Source organism: Cuculus canorus, chromosome 20 (assembly GCF_017976375.1).
Source record: "Cuculus canorus isolate bCucCan1 chromosome 20, bCucCan1.pri, whole genome shotgun sequence".
Lineage (NCBI taxonomy): Eukaryota > Metazoa > Chordata > Aves > Cuculiformes > Cuculidae > Cuculus > Cuculus canorus.
The window spans coordinates 7,017,766-7,041,280 of NC_071420.1; the positions used below are offsets into that span (position 1 = coordinate 7,017,766).

The 23,515-nt window shown below is 58.4% G+C and overlaps 2 protein-coding genes across 3 annotated transcripts; both read left to right on the plus strand.

The window, feature by feature from the left end:
• The first annotated feature begins 640 nt into the window (after positions 1-640).
• MMP28 (matrix metallopeptidase 28) lies at positions 641-16,043 on the plus strand. Of its 2 annotated transcripts, none has more exons than XM_054085297.1 (8): positions 641-764; positions 9,466-9,545; positions 10,180-10,343; positions 12,059-12,280; positions 12,884-13,129; positions 13,565-13,714; positions 14,222-14,389; positions 15,432-16,043. In XM_054085297.1, exons 1-8 carry the CDS (start codon positions 756-758, stop codon positions 15,824-15,826), a joined length of 1,434 nt encoding a protein of 477 aa, XP_053941272.1. In that variant the 5' UTR covers positions 641-755; the 3' UTR covers positions 15,827-16,043. The 2 variants fall into 2 exon arrangements, with proteins under 2 accessions (XP_053941272.1, XP_053941271.1); XM_054085296.1 differs by lacking the exon at positions 641-764 and adding an exon at positions 1,733-1,873.
• A 3,095-nt stretch (positions 16,044-19,138) lies between these two features.
• Positions 19,139-23,382, plus strand: GAS2L2 (growth arrest specific 2 like 2). Its single transcript, XM_054085150.1, has 6 exons — positions 19,139-19,496; positions 19,615-19,853; positions 19,966-20,073; positions 20,620-20,716; positions 21,082-21,331; positions 21,476-23,382. The coding sequence occupies exons 1-6, from the start codon at positions 19,139-19,141 to the stop codon at positions 22,674-22,676; spliced, it is 2,253 nt and encodes a 750-aa protein (XP_053941125.1). The 3' UTR covers positions 22,677-23,382.
• The last annotated feature ends 133 nt before the right edge of the window (positions 23,383-23,515 follow it).

Consider the following 23,515-nt stretch of genomic DNA (forward strand, 5'->3'; position numbering starts at 1 on the left):
TGTGGATCTCTTCAAGCCGTGCTTGGCAGATGCTCCTGTAACTTCACACCTTGGCATGACTAAAAAGCAAAGGAAAAGGCCCGCGCGCTTCAAAACTCATGTGTGGTTGAGGCTGGCGTGAAAACAAAAGCAGAGAGAAGAAGTCGCATCCTATTTTTTCCCCCTGAATCAAAACATCCTTTTGCTTTAGTCAAAACAAAACAGTCAACCAAAATACTGCGGGGGCTAAAGAGAGCTGCTACCTTGTCACTGGGAACCACGAGAGCATCGGCCGTGTCCGACTGCGGGAGAGCTGTGGGGCCGCGGGAGGTGAATTCCCTGCTCTTACCCACGGGTGATCCCATCCCTCATCCAGGAGGGAAACTTAAGCATAAACGGCACAAGCCAACAGCCCCGCGTGGGGGGTTGTTTCGTAAAGGTTGAGGTGTGCGGTGGTTTTTAACCAGACCCTGAGAAGGAGAGGTGTTGCTCATGCAGCTCCCGCTCTGCTGCGCTCAGGGTTGGTGCTGGCGGTGGTCGGCGGGACCTCTGCATCCGCGTCCGCTCTGCATCCGCCTGCTCTGGACCACAGGTGAACACGAGTTTAGAACAATTGGAATTGCTTTCTCCTCTTTTCCTCAGTTTTGAATGGGGCAGAGCCCAAGCGTGGCAGCTGCCGCCAGCAGAGGCTTCGTCCCAGCACCGCAGCCCACCCGGGGAGATGATGGCACCCATGGGGACACATCCTGCATGGCCACTGCCTGTACTGCTCCGGGATGGATGGGGTGAGTGAGCAAGGGATGAGGGGAGCAGGGATGAAGGGGTAAGGGATGAGTGGAGCAGGGATGAAGGGATGAATGGATTGGGGATGAGGGGAGCAGGGTTTGAGGGGTCAGGGGTGAGGGGAGCAGGGATGAGGAGAGCAGGGATGAAGGGAGCAAAGGTGTGAGGGGAGCAGGAATGAAGGGGTAAGGGATGAAGGGAGCAGGGATGAAGGGAGCAGGGGTGAGGGGATAAGGGATGAGAACAGGGATGAAGGGAGCAGAGGAGAGGGGAGCAGGAATGAAGGGGTAAGGGATGAAAGGAGCAGGGTTTGAGGGGTCGGGGGTGAGGGGAGCAGGGATGAAGGGAGTGGAGGTGAGGGGAGCAGGGTTTGAGGGGTTGGACGTGAGGGATGCATTGATGAGGGGAGTGGGGATGAGGGGAGCAGGGATGAGGGGTCCGGGATGAGGAGAGCTGGGTTTGGGGGGTCAGGGATGAGGGGAGAAGGGGTGAAGGGATGAAGGGATCGGGGATGAAGGGAGCAGGGTTTGAGGGGTCGGGGGTGAGGGGAGCAGGGATGAAGGGAGCAGAGGTGAGGGGACCAGGAATGAAGGGGTAAGGGATGAAGGGATCGGGGATGAAGGGAGCAGAGATGAGGGGAGCAGGGTTTGAAGGGTGGGCATGAGGGGAGCGTTGATGAGGGGAGCAGGGATGAGGGGCCCGAGATGAGGGGAGCTGAGTTTGGGGGGTCAGTGATGAGGGGAGAAGGGATGAGGGGAGCAGCAGTGCTGCACAGCAGAGTCAATTGATGCGTTTCGGCGGTGTTGAGGCGCGGTTCGCCCCGATGATCTGTCTCAAGGGTCTTTTCCAACCTAGCGCTTCCCCGGTTCCCAGCGGGATCCGCTCTCGGGCGCCTCGGGGAGGGCTGGGCGAGCGCCGGGGCTGCGGGGCCGGAGGAGCGGCGGCAGCCCGTCCCCCGGCGGGGCTGGGCGGGCCGGGGCCGCCCCCGGGCGGGTCCGCCGGTGCCGGTGCGGGTCGGGCGATGGCAGCGCTGCGGGTCTCGGCGCTGGCGCTGGCGCTGCTGGCGGGGGCGCAGCCCCGACCCGCGGCCCCGCGGCACCGGGAGGCGGAGGTAGGAGCGGACCGGGAGCGGGGGGGGCGCGGCCGTCCTGCAGCGCCCGTGCGGGCAGAGACTGCCCCGGCGGCTGAGCGGGGGGGTGACCTATAGTAGAGCCATGTGCCGGAGCTGTAGCGGTGTGCCTGAGCTATAGGGGTGAGTGCCTGAGCTATAGGGGTGAGTGCCAGAGCTATAGCGGTGTGCCAGAGTTGTAGGGATCTGCCAGAGCTATAGGGGTGTGCCTGAGCTATAGGAGTGTGCCAGAGTTGTAGGTATCTGCCAGAGATATAGGGGTGTACCAGAGCTATAGGAGTGAGTGCCTGAGCTATAGGGGTGTGCCAGAGCTATAGGTGTGTGCCTGAGCTATAGGAGTGTGCCAGAGCTATAGGGGTGTGTGCCAGAGCTATAGGGGTGTGTGCCAGAGCTATAGGGGTGTGTGCCAGAGCTATAGGGGTGTACCTGAGCTATAGGGGTGTGTGCCAGAGCTATGGGTGTCTGCCAGAGCTATAGCGGTGTGCCAGAGCTATAGGTGTCTGCCTGAGCTATAGGGGTCTGCCAGAGCTATAGGGGTGTATGCCTGAGCTGTGGGAGTGTGTGCCAGAGCTATAGGTGTGTACCCGAGCTATAGGGGTGTGTGCCTGAGCTATAGGTGTCTGCCAGAGCTATAGAGGTGTGTGCCTGAGCTATAGGGGTGTGACCAATCTGCAAGTGTCTGCCTAAGCCATAGGTGTGTGTGTGCCCGATCTGTAGTTGTGTGCCTAATCCACAGATGTGTGCCTGGTCTGCAGGTGTCTGCCTAAGCCATAGGTGTGTGTGCCCAATCCATAGGTGTGTGCCCAATCCATAGGTGTGTGCCCGAGCCACAGGTGTGCACGCCTGCCCGAGTTCCCCCACACCCAGCTGTGTGCCCACGGTGCCCTCCTCGTGCATCCTGCGCTGCAGCTCTGCTGTGGATGCTGACGTGTGTGCACGGCGCAGGCGTGAGCTCGGGGATGGCAAGGGCGAGCCCGGCGTGTGCAGGCGTGTGCGTGCCGGCTTTGTGCCCACGCGCTGGTACTGCGGCCGGGACAGAGGCGTGTGTGGCACAGGCATTCGTGTTCGTGCCATAGGTTGGTGCTCAGAGTGCCCAGGGGTGCACGCAGGGATGCTGCGTGAGGAGCTGTGGCCCCACGGGTGATGTTCAGCTGCAAAGCCACCCTTCCATAGTGCTCCGACAATAGAAGCCTCACAGTAGGAAACCTTCCCATCTCCCAGCAAATTAGGATGGGACCAAAGCCGATCTTTCCTCTCCCCACCTCTCACCAGGGCTGCCCCGTCGCCTCTGTTTGGGTCTCTCCTGTTTGTCCTCATCTCACTGTTGTGCTGTGCCACCATCCGTTCCCTTTTGTTTTCAATGGGAAACACTAGAGATGTTGTTCTTGTTTAGGTATCAATCCTGTGTGCATTTGCACAGATGTTTGATGTTAAAAGCCCACTGAATCCTGATGGATTAATTGGGATTTTTCACATCCTCCAAGACAAAAAGTGGACATAAATGTTGAGGGGCTCGTTTTGATGGATGGGCTTCTGATGCTGGGAGGGGCTGTTTGGAAGAGATGATTTATGCACTGCTTGTCCCAGCGCGCACGTGTGTTTCCTGCCACCTGGAGGAAAATAGATGTGAAAGACTCCCAATGCTCAGAAAAATCAATAATTTAAAATTCACTTTAAAAAGAAAACCAGCTCACTGGGAGTGAGAGCCTTTAAAGGTTGTAGAATTGTGGTGCATCCCAGGAGAGGGGAGCTGGGGAGGGACTTTCCTGTCTCCCTGCCTCAGTTTCTCCAGGACGATGTGCTTTGGGATGATGTACACAATGGAAATATGCAGAGACTGGGGTAAGAAAGCTGGTCTGGATGATCCAAGCGGGCAATTTTGCTTTTAAGAGGAAGATGATGTTCTCGCCTGCCGTCAAACAGATTTGGCTCCTCTCGGTGCTCAGACCACGGCCGGGCTTTGCCTCCCGAGCTTTGTTATTGCTTTAAACTGGCCACAGTCAGCGACAAGGAGTTGTGTAAACTCAGATGTGAAAGGCTGAGAAAACACCCAGCGGTGTTGTTTTCCTGCCCTGGGCCCTTGTTTTCACTGTGTTTGTATCAATCGCTGCTCAAAAAAAAAAGGAAAAGGAAAAAAAAAGAAAAAGAAAAATTTGGGAATTGAGTTTGAACCATTTATCTGTCCAATCAGCCTGTGATCCGCAGGCTCCGGAGAGGAGATCCACTGCGGGTTGTAGCTGGGCAGGGCTGATCCCTGGCTGGGTTGGGTGGGTGGCGATGCCCGCGGCTCCTGATCCCAGGGAATTGGGTAAAACACGTGAGACCTCGCCCTGAGCCGCGCGTGAGGAGCCTGGCCGAGCACTGGCGGGGAAAAGGGCGATATAATCCCTGCCATGATCCGTGTGAGGAGCTACAGGTCTGCTGCAGCGGGGAGAAAATCGGGTTAGACATTTGAGAAAAACTGGGAATGGAAACGGAGAGAGTCGTGATGGTAATGGGGATGTGGCGGGTGGCTCCAAGGCACCCGCGGTGCCCGGGGTGATTCACATCCCCTGAGTCACCCCAGCAAGAGCAGCCGGTGTCCTTCCTGGCTCCCCCGAACAATCTCTGCTTGTTACAGCAAATAACGCCTGCCGGGCTGGGATGGTGGCGTTGGGAGCGGGCACGTCGCCTTCACCCCAGTTCCCACCCTGACGGAGCCGAGCATCTTGCCTCCTTTCTCTCCTTAGATGTGAAAGCACAACTGGTCTGCGTGACCAAACTTGTTTGTCTGCTGCTGTGGCATTCGCAGGGGAAGGTTTGCCCAGGCACGATGTTTTCCCCTGTCTTCCCCATGTGCTTTGGGTTGCATTCGGAAGCTTCGATGCTGCCAGAGCTGGGGACTGGCGTGGGGGAACTGGGCAAAGCTGTGAGCGGGTTTCAAAGGTAGGGATGGATTGTAGTCGTTGCTGGTGAGTTATTCCTGTGTCTGACACACAAGCAAGCAGAGACGGCACCAAGCCCAGCACATTTCACGGCATTTGTTTCCTTTCAGGTGTGGTATTTTCTGCTCCTGTCCCATAGCATCCCAGGGAGCTGCCTCCGGCTCAGCGGCTGGAAGGTGTGTGGGTTTCTGAACCAGGAGGGGCTCAGCTGAACCTGCTGCTTCCCAGCTCCGCAAGATCCAGCGTGAAAGCTAAAGGAGCTTAAAAGATGCTGGGGGCTGTATTTCCCCAGCTCCACATCTTCAGTGGCAAGTAGATAATTTGTTGCTAAAGCAGATTTTCCAAAGGGGTGGCTGGGAAAGGAGATTCCTTCAGGGTCAGATTAGGCACAGCAAGGGAGCAACACAGCCAAGAGATGAGGCTTAGGGTTTTAATCAGCCTCCGTCGTTAGCACGCAGAATTAGCTGAGGTTTTGCTGTCTTTTCAGCAGGATGACAACAGAGCTCTGTGCTTGCTAATGGCCCTTCTTGTGTGTCTCTCTCTCTATAATATTTATATAGATACTTATACACACACTTAAACAAATGAGACACGACTCTGCCTAAGGGTTTGCGACTGCAGGCGGGAATGCGGCTCGGGAGAGCGAAAAGAAACGAGCAGTTTTCAATGTCTTGACCTCTCCCAAAGACAGCGCTCCAGAGGCGGTGACCCTCTTTCTGCATCCGTGCCAAAACGTGCTCGTCCCAGGGCTCAGCTCCCCCAGTGTCTGTGCTGTGGGGGGAAACTGAGGCTGAAAAGCAGCAGCTGCACCCTCCCCTGTGTCTGTCTTGGCGATGAATGGCTGCAGGATGGAGCCTGGGGCTGCTGGGCTCCAGGGCCAAGGACCCACCTTGGCTCACTGGCTGCTGTCATCTCCTGCCTAAGGAAAAAATAGACCTTGGAGGTGCAGCTTGCAGCTGGCATCCCCTGTAACTGCAGCACAGAATGCCTGCCCCTTCAGCAGGGTGGGATCGCTTCCCTCCGCAACTGGGGGATGGAGCCAAGGGGGGTTGTATCCAGGCAGAGCAGACGGGACCGTGGTCGATGGGAGCCCAGCGTAAGGCTTCTCTCATCCTTAACTGGTGGAAAGGTGCCAGAAGCTGAGTGTCTGGAGGGGAGGGCAGGCGGGACCAGAGCTGCTGTCTCTGCACTCTTGTCATCCCAGTTTCCAAGGAGGGAGATCTGATTGTATTTGCTGTTGGCCGTCTTCCACTTGGAATGCCTGCGGTCGTGGGCAAGGTGTTTCCTTGGCTCTAGGTCTCAGCAGAGGTGATTTCCAGTCTTGTGACCAGCTTCTCATCGGAGTTCTGCGATGGGATGGACCCCTCTGTCTCCCCCAGGCCACCCTCCTGCTGTCCCTGTTCCAGCCCCGAAGGCTTTCGCTGCCCCGGCACTGGCTCCCGAGCAGCCAGACCTTCCCTCTTCTCCCTCCCTCGTGTGGCGGGGGAGCCGGGAATATTTCGTATTAATGCTTAGCTTTTGGTTTCCTGCTGTTTTTCTCTTCCCATTGTCTGGAAAAGAGCATTTCCCCGTCTGGGGCAGGAGGAAGGGATCTTTCCCAGCTCGGACAGGCTTTGCCTGGCAGCCTCTGGAGAGGTTTAGTGGGCTGGGGCTGGCTCCCACCCAGCCCTGCCCGAGCCAGGCTGCTCCTGGGGGTGTGCAGGGCATGGGCAGTGCCAGAGAGGATCTTGAGCACTGGTTTGGGCACAGGACACCGTACCACGGGGCTCTTGGGTTCCGCTGCAGCCCTGAAAAGTCTCTTGTGCAGGGGACTTTGTGTACTGTGCTGTCTGATGCCTCGCAGTGGAGGGGCAGCATGTCCCTCTCCTGTGGCTCCGTGTTTCCATGATGAGCATCTCCTGGAGCTCACAATGGCCATGTCTAGAAAACATCATCAAATTTCTCCTGGTGGTTTTGCAGCCTGAGAGCCGGTGTGTGAGAACCTCAACGCGACACACAAGAAACTCCAGGGAAGCTGCTGCTTTGGTTGGACTTGCAATGCTCAAGGAGATCTGGACAGGAATAAAAAAGCCAGTGCCTGTGCGCATTTTGGTGCCATTCAAGAGCAGCTGCTGTGGTAGTGGTTTGGTTTCTTGCCATGCACCCTGACGTGTCCAGATGGGGCTCCAAGCCTTCATGAGATCATAGCAGAGAAAAAACCGTTTTCATGCTTTAAGAATGGGATTGTGTTCGGTTGCAGGGGAGAAAACAGCTTCAAGTTGTTATGTTTTAGATGCTGAGTGAAAGCAAAACTGTGGTAGAAAAGGTTTAGACCATGCCATGATTTGAGCGCTGGGACTTTGTCTGGATGCTTTGCTTGCATTTGTCTGTGGTGATGTAACCGCTGGGGATCCCCACATCCACGCTGGTGGTGTTCTCATTCTGGAGGAGAACATTATAAACCACCACTAAGAAAGAGGGACAGATACCTTGCCCCCTCCAGGCTGTTCTTTGAGAGCTACCAAACCTTCCTGCCGCCCTGTCCATGGGAGGCTCCTTCCCTTCGTGAGCATCCCGAGGCTGCATGGTCCATCTGTGGGCAGAGGTGTTGTGGCCTCGCCTGGCAGACAAAGAGATTCTCTTTCCTGCTGGTATAACTCTTACTCACGCCTGATTTATCCTGACTCACTGGGGCCAGGTGCGCAGCGTCTGGCTTGTCCTGGTCACGCAGCCTGAGCTGCTCCAGGATGCTGCTCCCTCCCGCCAACGCCGCTGGTAAACGTGGGAAACACGGCCAGACTTCTTGGCTGGGGCTGAATGCAGAGCACAGCCCGGCTGGAAGCTGTGCCGGTCCTTACCACGCTGCCACCGGTTGAGGATCCTCCTTGTACAAGGGGTGGAAGGGAAATCGGCGCCTGCCAGAGGAGATGAGGTCTGGGAAGGCAGTGGAGAGGGTTCACCACTCCCTGAAGGCGAGGAGTGAGCAGAGAGCACGTGGAAAGTGCCCACCCTGCTGCAGGGAGGTGGCGGATGCCGAGGGTGGCGTGTTTGGGGCTGGCATGAAGATGACTGCTAAGGGCAGGGGGAGGGTTGGGTGAAGGGGCTGGAGAACAAGTCTGAGGAGCGGCTGAGAGAGCTGGCGTTGTTTAGCCTTGAGAAGAGAAGGCTGAGGGGAGACCTCATTGCTGTCTACAGCTCCCTGAAAGGAGGTTGTGGAGAGGAGGGAGCTGGGCTCTTCTCCCAGGTGACAGGGGACAGGACAAGGGGAATGGCCTCAAGCTGCACCAGGGGAGGTTCTGGCTGGATAGCAGGAAAAAATGTTCACAGAAAGGGTCATGGGGCACTGGCAGAGGCTGCCCAGGGAGGTGGTGGAGTCACCATCCCTGGAGCTATTTAAAAGATGGGTAGATGAGGTGCTCAGGGACATGGTTTAGTGGTCGACAGGAATGGTTGGACTCGATGATCCAAGAGGTCTTTTCCAACCTAGTGATTCTATGATTCTATGAGGTGCAAAGGCAGAGGCCCTGGCACAGCCTGGGGTGCCGTATCTTGCCGGGCACCAGGCAAAGCGTGGCCAGCTGGGAGCTACCCGTGTCCAGGATGGATGCTGCCACCTCCGCAGGGGCACAGCAGGGACTGGATTGCCCGCCAGGGGTGGATGCTCAGGAGTAGCATCGAGTGCAAGTTAACACTATCCTCCTCCTCTCCCTGCCCTGAGACAAGCAGGCAGGGAAGAAGCTTTGGAAGCGCGTGTTTTTCCATTGGGCAGCAGCTGGGCTGACTCAGGGCAGGCCATGGCACTCCTGATGCTCAGCCCTCCTCTCCTCTGGGACGCAGGAAAGGAAGCAGCCACTTTCAATTTTAATTCCTCTTTACTTTGACTCCGCTTCTGTAGCACTAACAAGATGCTGTGTGGCTTTTTTGTCTTCTGCAGACATCCCCGGCGCTGGGGAAGGCGGGCGTGGAGCGTTCCTGCCACTGTGGCTCTTGGCGTCTCCAAAAGCTGGGGCGCAGGCTGGGCAGAGGGAGGCCGTTTATTTTCTTTAGCCTGCAATTTATGTGTTGGAGCAAGTTCAGAGCGACAATCTCCATCCATGTAAATGGCCGATAAGAAAAAGAATGGTTTGGCAGAGCAGATCGCCCCCAGAGTCCCTCTGCTTTACGGCAGCACATCCTGCGCGGGGCTGGCTGCAGCCTGACCCCATCTCACCCCACCCCACTCGTGTCCACAGCACTTTAGCCTTTATTTTCACCATTGCCTCAATCCATCCGAGGAGATCAGAAGGAGATCGGAGCGGGTTTGGTCGCCTCTGGCTGCGGATGACATGGCAGCAGGGTTGTTTTGATCTGTTGATAGCAATGTTTCCTCCTATGGCTCCATTGTGTTGCTGCCAAAAACCCTGAAGCCATCAAAAATGATGGGCTTAGTCAAGCTTTTCCCAAGTCCTGTAATGCAAATATATGGACCGTGTTGGCTTGGCACCGGTGGGAGGTGCAGCTGCTTGGGGTGCTGAGGTCAAAGGAGAAAAATAATTGGGCATTTCTGCACAGCCTGGGTTTGCTGCGGTGTTTCCCACCGCAGCTCCTTCTTTCCCACCCCCTCCCAAGCCAACACGTGCGAACGCCTTCCCGTGCTCTGAGCTGCACGCTCTCCCTTGTCTCTTCTTGCAGCTGTTCCTGGAGAAATACGGATACTTCAGCGAGCCGGGGGCCAGCACACACAGCCCCGCCGAGTTCACGGAGGCGGTGAGGTATGAGCCTTTTATTTAAAGCACTGCAGAAAAGCAGCAGCTCCAGCTGTCGGGGAGCTGTCAGTGTCTGGGGTCTTTTTGCAGCCGAGGGCTCTCTCTCTCATGATCCAATGATAAAGCACAACTGGTCCTTTTTGGGAGCGCCGGTCCGTTTCCAGCTCCCGCAGCTGGATGCCGGCTGCTGGCAGCCTGTGCCTCACTGCGCTGTTTTATTTGCCTTTTATGGCCCGGTGCTGCCCTTACAATAATATCTGTGTCGAGGCTGAGGTTGGGGGTGGCTGGGAGATGTCAGGGGGCCGAGCTGACAGCCCCTGCTTGGACTTCTCTATGCAGATCGCATTGGCTCTGGGAGCATCCCTGGCCTGACCCAGGGCAAAGTCATGAGCAAAGTCAAACAACTGGGGTTAAAAACTGGAAAATGTGGTTTCCAGGCTCCCCTGTCTAGTTTTGCCCTGCTTGGAGACGGCTCGCTGACCACATGTGGTTGCAGAGGCAAATCCTTGCTTTATCACCTGCCTACATTCCTGAAGGCGGCACGTGAAGCTCGCTGGCTCAGGTCAAACACCCAGCACGAACATAACTGAAATCCTCAGGGCTTTGTGTGCAGGTGCTGACATCTCCCTTCCTTTTCCAGGGACTTCCAGTGGGTGACCCACCTCCCGCTCAGCGGGATTCTGGATGCTCCCACGCTCCATCAGATGGCTCTGCCCCGCTGTGGCACGGGTGACGGGGAGAGCCGCGCTGTGTGGGCACGCCGAGTTCCTGCCGCCCGGCGCCGCAGGCGCACCACGCAGCACGGTGAGCACTGATGCTGGGGATCCCAGTGGGGTGTGGGTTTCTGGGATGCTGAGAGTTCATCTCTTCCATCCTGGCTTCTGGAGGTTCTTCCATGGGTGGGAAGTGCAGCCCTGCTGGCACAGCATCCATCCCAGGACCCAACTGAGCTTTGCACCGCTTTATTTTTAAATGTCTTTATTTGTTCTGTATGGCTCGATGTCAGCAATGATTAGAGAGAGACAGCTCTCACTCATGGGGAAATTCAGTTCTCTAGGGTGGTTTTACTGCTGTCGAGGGAGCCTGGACAACTCCAAGGGAGCTCTTGGGCCACTGTGGCCCTGGGCATGGATGTGGTGGCACGATCTGGAGGGCAGGGGCTCTGCTGAGCCTGGAGAGTCCAGCGCCTGTCAGTCACCCAGCAACAACCACAAAACCTGCTGGTGCTGAGCTCCCTGGCCACGGGGAGTGATTTCACCCACATTAAGAGGTTTAACTCTGCTCCAAGCAACCTTTCTTCCTCCTTTTTATCCAGGATTTGGCCTCATGAGCTGTCTCTTGGGCTTGTGGATGAGTAACTGGATTCCTAGAGAGCAAGAGGGCTGGGGCCAGCTGCGCTTAGGACATGGGAAAAACGAAGGCGAGATGAAGGGCGGGCTGTGTGCCGTGTCAGGCTGCCTCTGCATCTGGCAGGGCTGGAGATGGATGGTCCCAAGAGACAGCCCCACCGGCCACCTCCTGCCTCCAGCTTTCCTCCAGAGCCCGGCGCTGCGGGCAGAGGGGCTCTGTGCCGGGGCAGGAAGGGGCAGATGCAGCAGGAGCAGCCTGTGCCCTGCAACTCATGGGGCTCCCTTTCGGTGATCATGGACCATGGGTGGCAAGACATGCTCTGAACCCAAGCGGAGAAGGGCTCTGTGTGGCACCGGTTATTGCTCCAGTGGCTTGGTGCCAGCACGTCCCTCATGCAAGCAGGAATGGGAGTGATGCCGGATCAGTGCCCACGCGGCTGGCGGCAGTGGCCAGGAAGGCCAGCGGCTTTGTGCTAAGTTGGCTGTTTGTCCTGCTTGAAGCAGGAAGCTGCTGCAGCTGAGCCAGCAAAGTGCTTTGTTATCCACCCCTCTCCCAGTGGGATCCTTGCTGGGCAGCTGCCGTGTCCATCGTCTCACCAGCTGCAGGCAACACTCACACCCTGGTGCGTGGGCAAAAACCAACCCTGGCTGAGCTTTGGCTCCCAGCTGGGTTAGCCCATCAGCAGTGGCCAGTGCAGGGCTGAGGAGGGCAACCGTGCCTCCCGCTGCTCCCAGAGTCGGTCCCTGCCCAGCAGTGGAGATTGGCTCCCAGTGCGGGATGGGGTCCGGCACATCCACCTCTTTCTGAGCCTCAAAACTGTCACCCCTGAAAGGACCGAGCTTTCAAGGAAGCCATGGGCAGTAAGATCCTTGGCGATGGGAAAACGATGCTTTTAAAATGAATGGTGAGCAGTCGTTTTTCCTCACTGGGATATTCCCAGGGCAGGCAACAACTTCTGCAGGTAGGAATGGTCAGGGCGACCTTAAAACTGGTAAAAAGCGTAGTCCTGCTCCCAGTGCAGGTGCCAAGCCTGCTGGTGGGACAGCTGGGTTGACTTTCAGCTTTGGAAAGCCATGGCATTTCTCAGCACCTGGAAGCTTTCCTCCACCCAAGACCCCTGGGTGGAAGAGCAAGTCCCTGTCATCGTGCTGTGCTGGCCGCTCTTGCAGGCGGGAGGTGGTACAAGCGGCACCTGACCTACCGGGTGGTGAACTGGCCGTCCTACCTGCCGCAGCGCGAGGTGCGCCTGGCCGTGAAAGCTGCCTTCGAGCTCTGGAGCAACGTGTCCTCGCTGGTGTTTTGGGAGGCGCAAGATGGCCCAGCTGACATCCGCCTGACCTTCTTCCACGGGGACCACAACGATGGACTCAACAACGCCTTCGATGGACCAGGTGCTGGTCGCTTCCCCCTTGTAAGCTTCTCTTTTACAACGCGGGCTCTTCCCCGGCAACGGGGAGGGCTGGGGTGGCGATGGGCTGGGGGTGATGGAGGTGAGGCTGTGCCCTGCCAATCCCTCTAACAAAGAATTTGGGATCCTCACTCTGCGGCTGCCGTCTGCCAGCGAGCAGCTGAGATGCTTCTCGGATTATGCTGGTGGCCTTCAGGACCCCCTCCCCATGCTGACTGCATCCTCCAGCCCTCGGCTCATTCCTCCCAGAGGAGCTTTCCTGCACAGCTATCGGACACTCTCGGGCTTTCTCTCTCCATGAGCCTTTGCCCACTGGGTCGCTGTGGTGCCTTCAGTCCTCAGCCTGAGCCCGGGGCAAGAAACCAAACTCATAAAGCACAGGGCAGACAAACCCTGCTGGAGCAGAAGGCAGAACTGGTTTGGGTTGCACCCGCTGGGGGAAAACACTCAGCGGAAGCTGCTGTTCTTTCTGCTAAAGAGCTAAAATTGCTGCATGTTTTAGCAAACCAGAGCTGCACGCAGCCCCTTGGCTTGCAGCTGAGGTCCTCTTCTGCCTTGCGGTCCCTGATGGCTCTCGTGTCCCCAGGAGGTGCCCTGGCTCACGCCTTCTTCCCCCGGCGCGGAGAAGCCCACTTTGACAGCGCTGAGCGCTGGTCGCTGCACAGCGGTAAGGGGCGCAATCTCTTCATCGTGGTGGCACACGAGGTCGGTCACACGCTGGGGCTGGAGCACTCCGCTGTCAAGAGCGCCCTGATGTCTCCCTACTACAAGAAGCTCAGCAAGGATTTTGTCCTCAGCTGGGATGACATCTTGGCTGTCCAGAACTTGTACGGTGAGCCTGGCATCCCTGAGCATCCCTTGGTTCCTCTGGCGCTGCTCCCTGGGGTGGAGGGTGAGAACCAAGGATGGGAGCAGGTCCCTGCAAGGGGACATAACATGGAAGGTGCTCGATGGGGATGGGCCTCGTCGCTTTGTGAATGGGGAGGAAGATTGGGTAGGACACGTGGGATACGTCCTCCAGGGCAGGGAAGCTTGGATTTACTGCCAGCTCATTTGCAACCAGAGAAAAGCTGGTGCATGTTTTATTTTAGGAGCTACCAAGGGGGTCTTTGCCAGCACCTTGTAGTGGGGAACAGGAACCAGACAGCGGGACAAGGAATATTTGGAGCCCTGGGATGGCTTCCCAGCCCTGTGCTCTTGCAGTGCTTTGAGGAAATCCATTTCCCTTCCTCTTCTCCACAACCAACTGCCCCCTGCTCCATCCTAGGGAAACCCTCCAAGGGCTCAGCCATCCAGCTCCCGGGAAAGGTCTTCACTCACTTCCAGGACTGGAGCACAGACCTTTATGGTGGGGACCAGCAGCAGAGGAGCCTCAGTGCCTATTACTGCCACTCTTTCTTCGACACCGTAACTGCAGGTGGGTGATCCCCAGTGCAACCCTCTCCCAAAACACACCCCCCGTACCCCTTGCCCCAGCAGCAGCCCATTCCCGCTCTGAGAAGCTCCACTGGTGGGAAAGGTGGATTTGGCTGGTCCACAACCTCGTAGGTGCCCCTGGGGCTGGTGGCATCGGTGATGCACATCACTGCTGCAGCACAGAGTACATCTTGAGGGCACAGAGATATCCTGGTGCGGTAGGAGGAGGGAAACTTCCTAAACTGGGGCCATGGCAAGGCTTAATTTTTGTAGGAGCTCAGCCATGGAAGGTGAGCTTTTAGTGGGAGCTGTGGTCAGCTTTTATGCTCTCCGGGCTGGGGTGGAGGCAATGAATCATGAAAACTTAAGAGAGTGGCTAGAAAGGCAGAAGGGATTATCCAAACCCGAGCAGCACCGCAGAGCTGCACCAGGGGAACAGGGAGCAGTGGCTGGGAGACGGGATGAGGTTTCTCACCGAGGACCCCTCAACCCTCCTTCTGCCTCGCAGATGTGGATCACAACCTCTACATCTTCAAGGGCAGCCACTACTGGGTGGTGCCGGTGAGTGGCAATGCCAGTGACCCTCGGCCTCTGCAGACGCGCTGGCCTGGCCTCCCCGCCGGCATCGACGCCTGCGCCTGGTCCCCGCTCAGTGGCAAGTTTTACTTCTTCAAAGGTAGGTGAGACACAGGCAGGACATCTCTCCTCGGGGTGCTGCGGCTCCTGCCCGTGTCCCCTGTCTCCCCCAGTGCAGAGCTGGGGCATTACTGGCTCCCAGCTGTGCAAAATCCCACAGGAGCCCTGGACATGGCACCTGCCACAGATTGTCCCCACGGCCTTGGTTGTGTCGCCCTGGCAAACGGTACCACTCTCTCGTGCCTCAGTTTCCCCATTCGCCCATTCAGGAGAGCAGTGCTCACCTGTGTTTGAGAATAAACCCAGCTACATCGAGCCCTCTGGGGTCTCGGGGAGAAAACACTCCCCGACAATGTGTGGTCACAGGGGAGCTGAGAAGAGTGCAGTGTTTTGGTGCTGCCCGTGGATCCCTGTGCCGTGCCTGGGGCTGAGCTGCCCATGGGAGCTGAAATGCCATTTGCAGGCTGCCCGGCGGTGCCCCACGGCCAGATGGGGAGAGGGGCAGGTCAAAGCAGGCAGCCCAGACGCCAGGGTCAGCCCTAGCTTTTAATGGAAACCAGTTGCTGGCTTGGCAGAAAGGGGGCTTTGTTGCTGCAGCTGGGTGAGAGCCAAAAGCCCCTCTCCCTCCCCAGCCTCAGCCGCTCCCTGCTCTCCCCGGGGCTTGGGTCAGGCCACAGCTTGTAAGCAGAAAGGGGCTTTTGTCTGCCTGCTTTGTGGGGACAGGGCACTGCGGGGATGGCTGAGTGCTTGGCTTCAATCACAACTCCTGCTGCTGTGGTCTTGGTCTCAGTTGTCTCATCCTAGAGGGGTCTGAGTCCGTCTGTCCTGCGCGCTTTGCAGGAACGGGAGGGAGGTTTGTAAGGAAGCAGCGTGGGGAAGCAAGTTGGCCTTACTCTGTCCCTGGCAGTCTCTTTCCACGCCTTTGAGCTCCTGAGCTCCTGTGCCTCAGTTTCCCCCAGCCTGGTCCCCATGGGGCAGCCCAGTTGTGCCACCAGTGGGATGGATGTCACGGATGCTCATCCGTGGCTGCAAGGCTGGTCCTGTGGCTGAGCCCTCTAACCCCTTTCCCCTGCTCTTCCCAGGAGGCCGATGCTGGCGCTACGCGGGCTCCACCTTGGAGGCAGGCTTCCCCCAGAAATGCAGCGCCCGCGGCCTCCCGCGGCACCCCGACACCGCGCTCTACTTCCAGCATCTCCGGCGCCTGGTCCTCTTCAAGGGACCCAAGTACTTTGTGGTCAGCGAGGAGACCCTCAGGGTGGAGCCCTACTACCCCCGCAGCCTGCGGGACTGGGAGGGTTTGCCCCCCGGCACGGCGGGTGCTCTCACCCACCGCGATGGCTTCATCTACTTCTTTCGGGATGACCAGTACTGGCAATTCGATCGGGCGAAGCTGCAAGTGGTGGCCACAGGCAAATGGGCCACCCAGCTGCCCTGGATGGGCTGCTGGGATGCAAACGCTGGGCAGGTCATCTTCTAAGCTGAGCGTGCCGGGATGAAATGGGGCGGCTGAATCCCACCTCGCTCACCGCTGCTCAGATCCATCTTTAAGTGACTCTGAATTCCTATCGCGGACGGCTGTGAAGGGTCCCACACTTTGCGCGTGAAAGCCACAGTCGATGGAGCGATGCCGACAGCCCAGGCAGGACTGCCACAGCTGAGGGGGCTGCAAGCTTTGGGAGACAATGTGTTTTTTTTAAGAAAACCACAAAAAAAATGGAAAAAGCCATGGAGACTGCAAACAGACCCGTTTTGTTAACGCTCAGGATATCGCTGTGCATTTGTTTTCCAAGCAGGACTGGATCTGTTGATACTTCAGCTGCCCTTCTGCGGTCAGGCAGAGCAGCGCCTCACCCTGGCTCGGGCTGGGGCTTGATGGGCTGAAAATATTTCCTGGATAAAAGGAAAAAAAAAAGGGGTGTTTGGACAAAACCAGGGGCCCATGTTGTGCTTTGTCCCTCTGTGTACACAGAGCCCCCGCGGGTGCTTTGTTGGGCTGCGATCACATCCCAGCTCCCTGGTGAGGCACCTGCTGGCGCCACCGACACCATGGGAGTTTTGGGGAGAAAGCAGATCGTTTTGGTGGAGAAGCCTCTTCGGGGTGAAAGGGGCAAGATGTGGCTGATCTGCTGCCTGTGTCACTGAGGGACGGTGCAGGAGCATTGCAGCTTGGTAGGTTTGAGTTGATGGAGTGGGTTCCCTGGTGTCTAATAAGGGTTGTGCTCAGCTGGCAGCCTTTCTTGTCTACGAAGCATCTGTCCTCTGCTCTGTCTCTGCACGTGATGGGATCAACGTATTTCTGAGTCCCATCCCCTCTGCGACAGTTGGATCAACAGGGTTGAAAAAGTCTCCAGGGGAGGAGGAGAAGAGAGGGTGAGCAGGACAGACAGACATGTCCGTGCATGCAGGCTCACAGGGACAGCTCGGTTGCGTATTCCTCATTCCTTTCCCAAAGCAGACTCCCCACCTTGAAATGCTGCGGGCTCTGGGCACTGAGTCACAGCTCACGTCTGCAAAGGTGGGGGAGCGCTGGGCCCCCGAGGCTTGGATTCAGTGGCGGTGCTGGCCAGGACAGGGCTCAGCTTTCCTAAAATGTCCTTTGATTTGAGAGATTTGGGGATTTTCACCATGCTGGGCTTACACACACACAGGTGAGCTGCTGCTTTGTTGATGGCTCTCCCTGGACTCAGCTCCCTGTGTTTGGTGCCCCACTTCGGGTTGGTGGCTTTGGCACCGGGCTGTGGCTGGTCCTGCCGTGCCAGGGTGCTGCATCGGGTGCCCTCCTGATGCCGGCAGCTTCGAAGACTCTTTCCTTCAGTGCACATCCTCCTCTCATCCTCTCCCACCCTAGACTTTCCGCGCAGAGGAGGTTAGGAGCCAGGCTTGCCCCAGCCAAGGGGCCAGGGCTGGTGCTTCTGGAGGGCTTTTGGTGCTGCGAGATGCCAGCTGAGGTGTGGGTTTAGCCAGACAGGGAGCCTGCAGCAGCCGTTCTGTCCATTCGCCGTGGTATTTGTGAGCAAACCCTTCCTGCACAGACATGGACAAGGGACTCCATCAGCTCACAGCCTAAAATCTCAGGGGATTTTTGTTGTTGCTAAAGAGACAAGGCTTGCGTCATTTTTGGTTTGAGTTGGATGATAATAAGGCTTGCAGGGAGTCCCAGGGGCTTGGAGACTTGATGGCAAATAAAGCGAACCTCTGGATATGCAGTGTTGAGTTTTCTACTTGTTTTCATGTCACACTTTTGGGGTTGTTGTTTTTTAAAGCCAATCTCCCGTTTGCCAAACGGGCTGTGTTTGAGAGGTGTGCGCGCCTTTGGGGCTGGAGTGGGTGTTGCTGAGTTCGGCCTCGGCTTTCGTGCTTGCTGGATCACAGAGGGAGGATGGATCCCACTGAACACTCGCTGACGGTGCTGATGCTGATGGTGAAAGTGAAACATTCTTCCCTGCTTCATCCCAAATTAATGAATTTGGGTGGGTTTCCTCCACACCTTGGGATACGTTAATAGGTTTTTTTTTTTTCCTAGCTGAAGGCTGCATTCACGTGATAGAGTCCCTCCAGGTTTCCACCTTCGCCCCAGCCCATCCCAGTTCATGAAGGCAGGTCCTTGCCTTCCAGAGGATAAGGAGCATCTTGAAACCTCCCCTGCTGCTCCTGTTTGCTTTGCTTCATGCTGCAGTGTGCCCAGGTGTCCTACCCACTGAGCTGCCAGCGTTCTGCTGGCAGAGGGAAGGACTCGGGGGGACCGTGAGCGATGCTGCCGGGCCTGGGGCTGAGCACGGTGTTGCTGGCAGAGAGCAGGGTGATTGCACAGCATCTCTTGCCCCCCACAGGTCTGGGGGTGGCCAGGAGGGATGGAATCACGCACTGAGCCATGCGATCAGCCTCACCGGGTGCTGTGGCTGAAAACCCTGCGTCACAAGGGTCCTTTTCTCCTGCTGGGCTCCCTGGCAGGGCATGCCAGACACAGACTCCTCCGGCCAGCCTGCCACGCATTCCCCAGCCTGGTGGAATAGCTGGGATTCTTGCATTTTCTCCCCCAAAATGACATCGGCTGATCCAGCCGTGATCTGCAGTGAGCATCAGCAGCTGGCTCCAGGGAGAGGATGGGCTTCCCTGACACAGCAAGAAGCCCCCCAACTTCATGAAAGACTCCTTTTCGGTCCCCAGAGGTGAGCATATCCCAGGTAAATTTGCATTTTGTCTGAGCCTGTAAAATGGGAATAAAACTGTGGCTGCCTCAGGGCTGTCAATTCAGGGGTACCATGCCCTGAAGATGCACCTTGTAGGGCTGGGTCACCCCACCCGAGATGTTGAGAGGGTGCAGGGAAGGGCAAATTCCCCCTCTTTTTGGGTTGTGAGCAACTTGTGATGCTGAAGAGCCCCTCTCTAACCTCCTCCTGCACTGGAGCCAGTGCCTTCAGGGCAGCTGGGGAAGCAGGAGCAGGGCTGCGGTGGAGGAGCAGGTGCTGAAGAGTTAACTGGGAGTGTTTGCAGCCTGTCCCTTGTCACCAAGGAGAAGGGAACAGCACTTGGGAAGGAAACAAAACACCCACTGCCCAGGAGGGTGATTTCCTTTACCCACACCGCATTACAGCCCTTGGACCCCGAGAAGGGCTCCTGGCACTGGGAGGACGGTGTCACCATCCTCGGTGGCAGGGAGCAAGTGGCACTGGGTGAGTGTGGCTGCAAGGGACATGGGCTGGGGTCACGGCCTGAGTGTTCCCCATGACCCCATCGTCCCTGTTCCCATCACTCCTTTCCCTTCGTCTCCTCCCAGTCTTATGGCAAAATGTGGGGGACAGCAGGCACTGCGGTGCGGAGCATCCGCCCCTACCGGTCCAGCGAGCAGTACCTCTATGCCATGAAGGAGGACTTGGCCGAGTGGCTGAAGGAGCTATACGACCTGGACATCGAGGTGGGCACCTTCATGGAGGTGCTGGAGACAGGGGCTGTGCTCTGCTCCCACGCCAACAATGTCACCCACGTGGCTGGGGAGTTTGCCCGCACCTGCCCTGACGTGGCCTGCCACCTCCGCCTGCCTGCTGCTGGCGTTGCCTGCAACCTTGCAGCACAGCCGGGCACTTTCCAGGCCAGGGACAACGTCTCCAACTTCATCCAGTGGTGCAGGAAGGAGATGGATATTAAAGGTAAAGCACCAGGCTCCGGCCATCCCATATCCCCTTTGAGTGGATTTTGACTCCATCTGTGCCTCCCGTCCCCTTTATCCCTGTCCCCACGTGCCAGTCCACCCTTGCCCTGCCCTAGATGTCCTGATGTTTGAGACGGAGGACCTGGTGCTGAGGAAGAATGAGAAGAACTTTGTGCTGTGCCTGCTGGAGCTGGCACGTCGTGCCGCCCGCTTCGGCATGCGTGCCCCGACCCTCGTGCAGATGGAGGAGGAGATCGAGGAAGAGCTCCGCCAGGAGCTGGACCTGCCACCTGCAGATACTCCCCTGCCCCGGCCCTCTAGGAAACCACGGGACCTTCACAACCTCGATCAGATGGTATGGATGGCCTTGGAGTGGGATAGAGTTAGGGATGGGGATGAAGATGGGAGTGACCACCCCAGGACCCTTCCCTGGATCACTGGTAAGGACTCATCCCTGCTGCTCACAGGTCCAGCACCTGGTGAGCCGTTGTACCTGCCCAGTCCAGTTCCCCATGATCAAGATATCTGAAGGGAAATACCGTGTGGGCGACTCTGACACCCTCATCTTTGTCCGGGTAAGTCCCCTTCACCCCATGCTTTTAGGGCACAAGCACGAGAGATCCTGCTCTGCTCCCACAAAGCTTCTTCTATATACCCATCCCAAGAATGGGTCCAGTTTGGGGCTTTTGACCATTATCCCCAGAGCAGCACAGCTCAGCCCTGAGCACGTTTGCATGGATGTGTGCAGGACAAAACCTGCCGAGCCCCAGCCAGTCCTGCCCAGCAACGGGGACACCGCGGTGCTCTGTCCCTGCCTCGATCCATCCCTGAGACAGACCCTCCCGAAGGGCTCAGCGCACCATGGTGGAGAGGGGTTTTCCAAAAGGATCCCCACCCACCTTGGGGTGATGAAAGGCGGCTGTCAGGATGGCAGTGGGAGCTAAGACCTCCCTGCCATGGTGGCACTGAGCCCGGGATGAAGCCGTCCTTTGGGAGAGCGGTGGCACTTGCAGCTCTTGAGCATACGTGGATGAAGCCTGGCCAAGGGTGCTGGAGAAGAGGGGACCCTTGGTGCATGACAGAGCCCTGTCCTGGCTTCATGGCACCGGCGTCCCATGCAGATCCTGCGGGAGCACATCATGGTGCGGGTCGGGGGCGGCTGGGACACGCTGGAGCACTACCTGGACAAGCACGACCCGTGCCGCTGCACCTCGCTCTGTGAGTGCCCGTGTCCCCCGACCCCGGCGGCGGTGAGGGAGGGTCTGGCGTGGGTCTGGTTGGTGAGGGAGGGTCTGGCGTGGGTCTGGTTGGTGAGGGAGGGTCTGGCGTGGGTCTGGTTGGTGAGGGAGGGTCTGGCTGCTTCTGGGGCCATTTGCAGCAGCCAGGAGCTTCCTCCCCATGATGACCCCTTGCTTTCCTGGGGAACGTTGGGTTTTGGGGACTCTTCAACTTTGGTGGCCACTAGAGGTCATGGCAGACTTTTGGATGGAACCAGACCCCGCAATCCCCATTGCAGGGAGTGCAGGTTTGCACCAGCATCCCCCATGGCCAGGGGTGCTGAGCCCCCCCCTTTTGCCCCACAGCTCACAAACAAGCCTTGAAAGCCAGGACACCCCAGCAGCAAGTGCAGCACGAGGTGCGGCTGTGCCCGGCCTCGAAGGTGGCCGCCCGTGGCCAACCCCAGCCCACGCTGCTTGTCAGCCGCTCGCAGAGCCCCCTGCCCCCCGTCACCTGGGGGTCCCGGGGCCCCCGAGCCCCTGCTGACCCCTCCTTGGGGGGCTCAGGCCACCCTCGCCGACAACCAGTGCAGTCCCAGAGGGTCCCTTCGGGCAGGTAAGCGACACAAAGTGGATTCAGAGTGGTTTTTCTCCCACCCTGGAATATTTCCCTGCTCCCTTCCGGAGCTGCCCAGCACCCAGCTGGATAGAGGGGGCACGCAGCAGCCCCCTGGCCCCTCTCCACTCTCTCTCCTTGCAGGACACGGGAGCCACTTGTCACCCCTTCGGAGAGGCAACCGCCACCATCCAGGTCATCCACTCGACCCAGCTCCCCTGGTCGCGATGGTGGGGTGACGCGCCGGGCACTCACCCCATCCCGGCTGGGTCCCGGCATGCGGAACAGCGTGGGGGTCCCCAATGTGCTGCGTGGGAGCACCCCGGGAAAAACCCCCGTGGCACTGGCACAGGGCGGCTCCATGGCGCCCATCACCCACCAGACACCGGCACCGCCGCAAAACACCCGGCAAGGAGGAAAAGTGACTGTGGCGGCTGACAGGGTTCAGGGTAAAGGGGTCCCTTCCAGGGTGGCACCCCGTGCCCTGAGCCCCACCAAGGGCTGTGCCTCCTTGCTGCAGCGGCACAGCCGGGGGGACTCACAGAGCCAGAAAAACCCGCAGGAAGGGAGACAGGGAGCCCTCATCCGGGGACCCCACCTACCCTCACCCCGGAATTCCTCCGGTCAGCCTCCAAACCAGGATGGTGGCATCAACCCCCCTGCCAAAGCCAGCGCAGCCGCCTGCCAGCCCCCCGCCACTCCGGCCCCCCTTGCAAATGGGTGTAAGGGCTGTGCTGCTGCAGGGGGGACCCAGAGGTGCCACTCGGCCACCAGCCCGCGGGCTGGGGGTGCAGCACATGGAGCGAGGGGAGCCTGTCGCCCTGGCGAGGGGAGCGAGGGGCTCCGGGGGTGCTGGGGGCAAGCGCAGCCCCCGGGTTACAGCAGAGTGGTGGAGGAGCTCTCGCGCGGGCGGCAGCCCCTGCGCCCCGCGGGGCTGAGCAGTTGGGTCCCCAAAACTGCCTCGCGATCTGCCCCGCAGGCCACCGGCACCCCGGCTGGGGGGCAGGCAGAGGGCCCGGGAGCAGGGGGTCAGCCTTCACAGGCAGCCAGGGCCAGCAGCATCACCAAGGCCCGGCGGTGCCTGAAGAAACCCAAACGCATTCCCTCCATCTACAAGCTGAAGCTGAGACCCAAGGCACGTCCCAGGCAAGACCACAGGCCAGGCAAGCGCCCCTCGCGTATCCCCACCCCACTGGGGCAGTGTCCCGCAGCCCCCCGCAGCCAGCATCGCACCCCGGCACCCCCTCGGCACCCTCATCCCGGCCGCACGCACCCCAGGGCTAAGCCCTCGCGGGCTGACGGCGGCGCCTGGCTGACTGAGGATGATGAGGAGTCGTGGGTCTGACCTCCCACCCAAGTTTCGGCAGGGAAGGACCCTTCGCTCCTCTGAAGGTGGGAGCGATGCTGAAACTGGAGCTGTGATGCCTGTGAGCGGTGCAATGGATTTGCTCCCGGGTGACCTGGGGGTCCTCCTCTTGCTCTTTGGATTCGCGTCCCCTCCAACCCAGTGGGGTTTTTGCACTGATAGCTCTCCTCCTAAACAGGCATACCTGTACTAGTTTGGGTGGAAAATCCAGCCCCAAATCAAGGGAATGAGGCATGTCCTGCAGGGAAGAGTGGTGCAGCCCATCTCCACAGTGTTCCCAAGTAGCGGGGACACCCCACACCTGGCAGCCGAGCGTGCAAACCATCCCATACCTCAGTCATCCTCAGCCCTACAACAGGACTAATAATCCTCGTGTCTTACAGCACCAAGAGCCTCAATGAGTGCTCGGGTCGCTCAGGGCAGGGAGGCACAGGAGGTGACCCCTGAGACCCACGGGTGAAGGTTGGAGACAGAGGTGGTCAGTGGTCACCTCAGCAGTGATGGTCAGAGTGACCAAGGCTGTTGAAGTCACTGCTGCCCTCCCGCAGCCACACACCTGGCAATATCGTTTGTGCAATAAAGACGTACCAAAGCTCTTCTGTTTTGGCTTCATTTCTGTGTGGGTGGTGAAAGGGAGAGGATAATCCTGATGGGGGTCACGGCTGGTGAAGGGCTGTGTGCACCCCGCAAGCCCACGGGGCCAGAAGAGCTTCGTCATCCAGAAGAGGATGAAGCGAGACCCACATCCCGGTGAATGCAAAACCTGCTCACAAAAACATTCCTTTTGAAAGGAGAAACAAATTCCACTCCCCCACCCC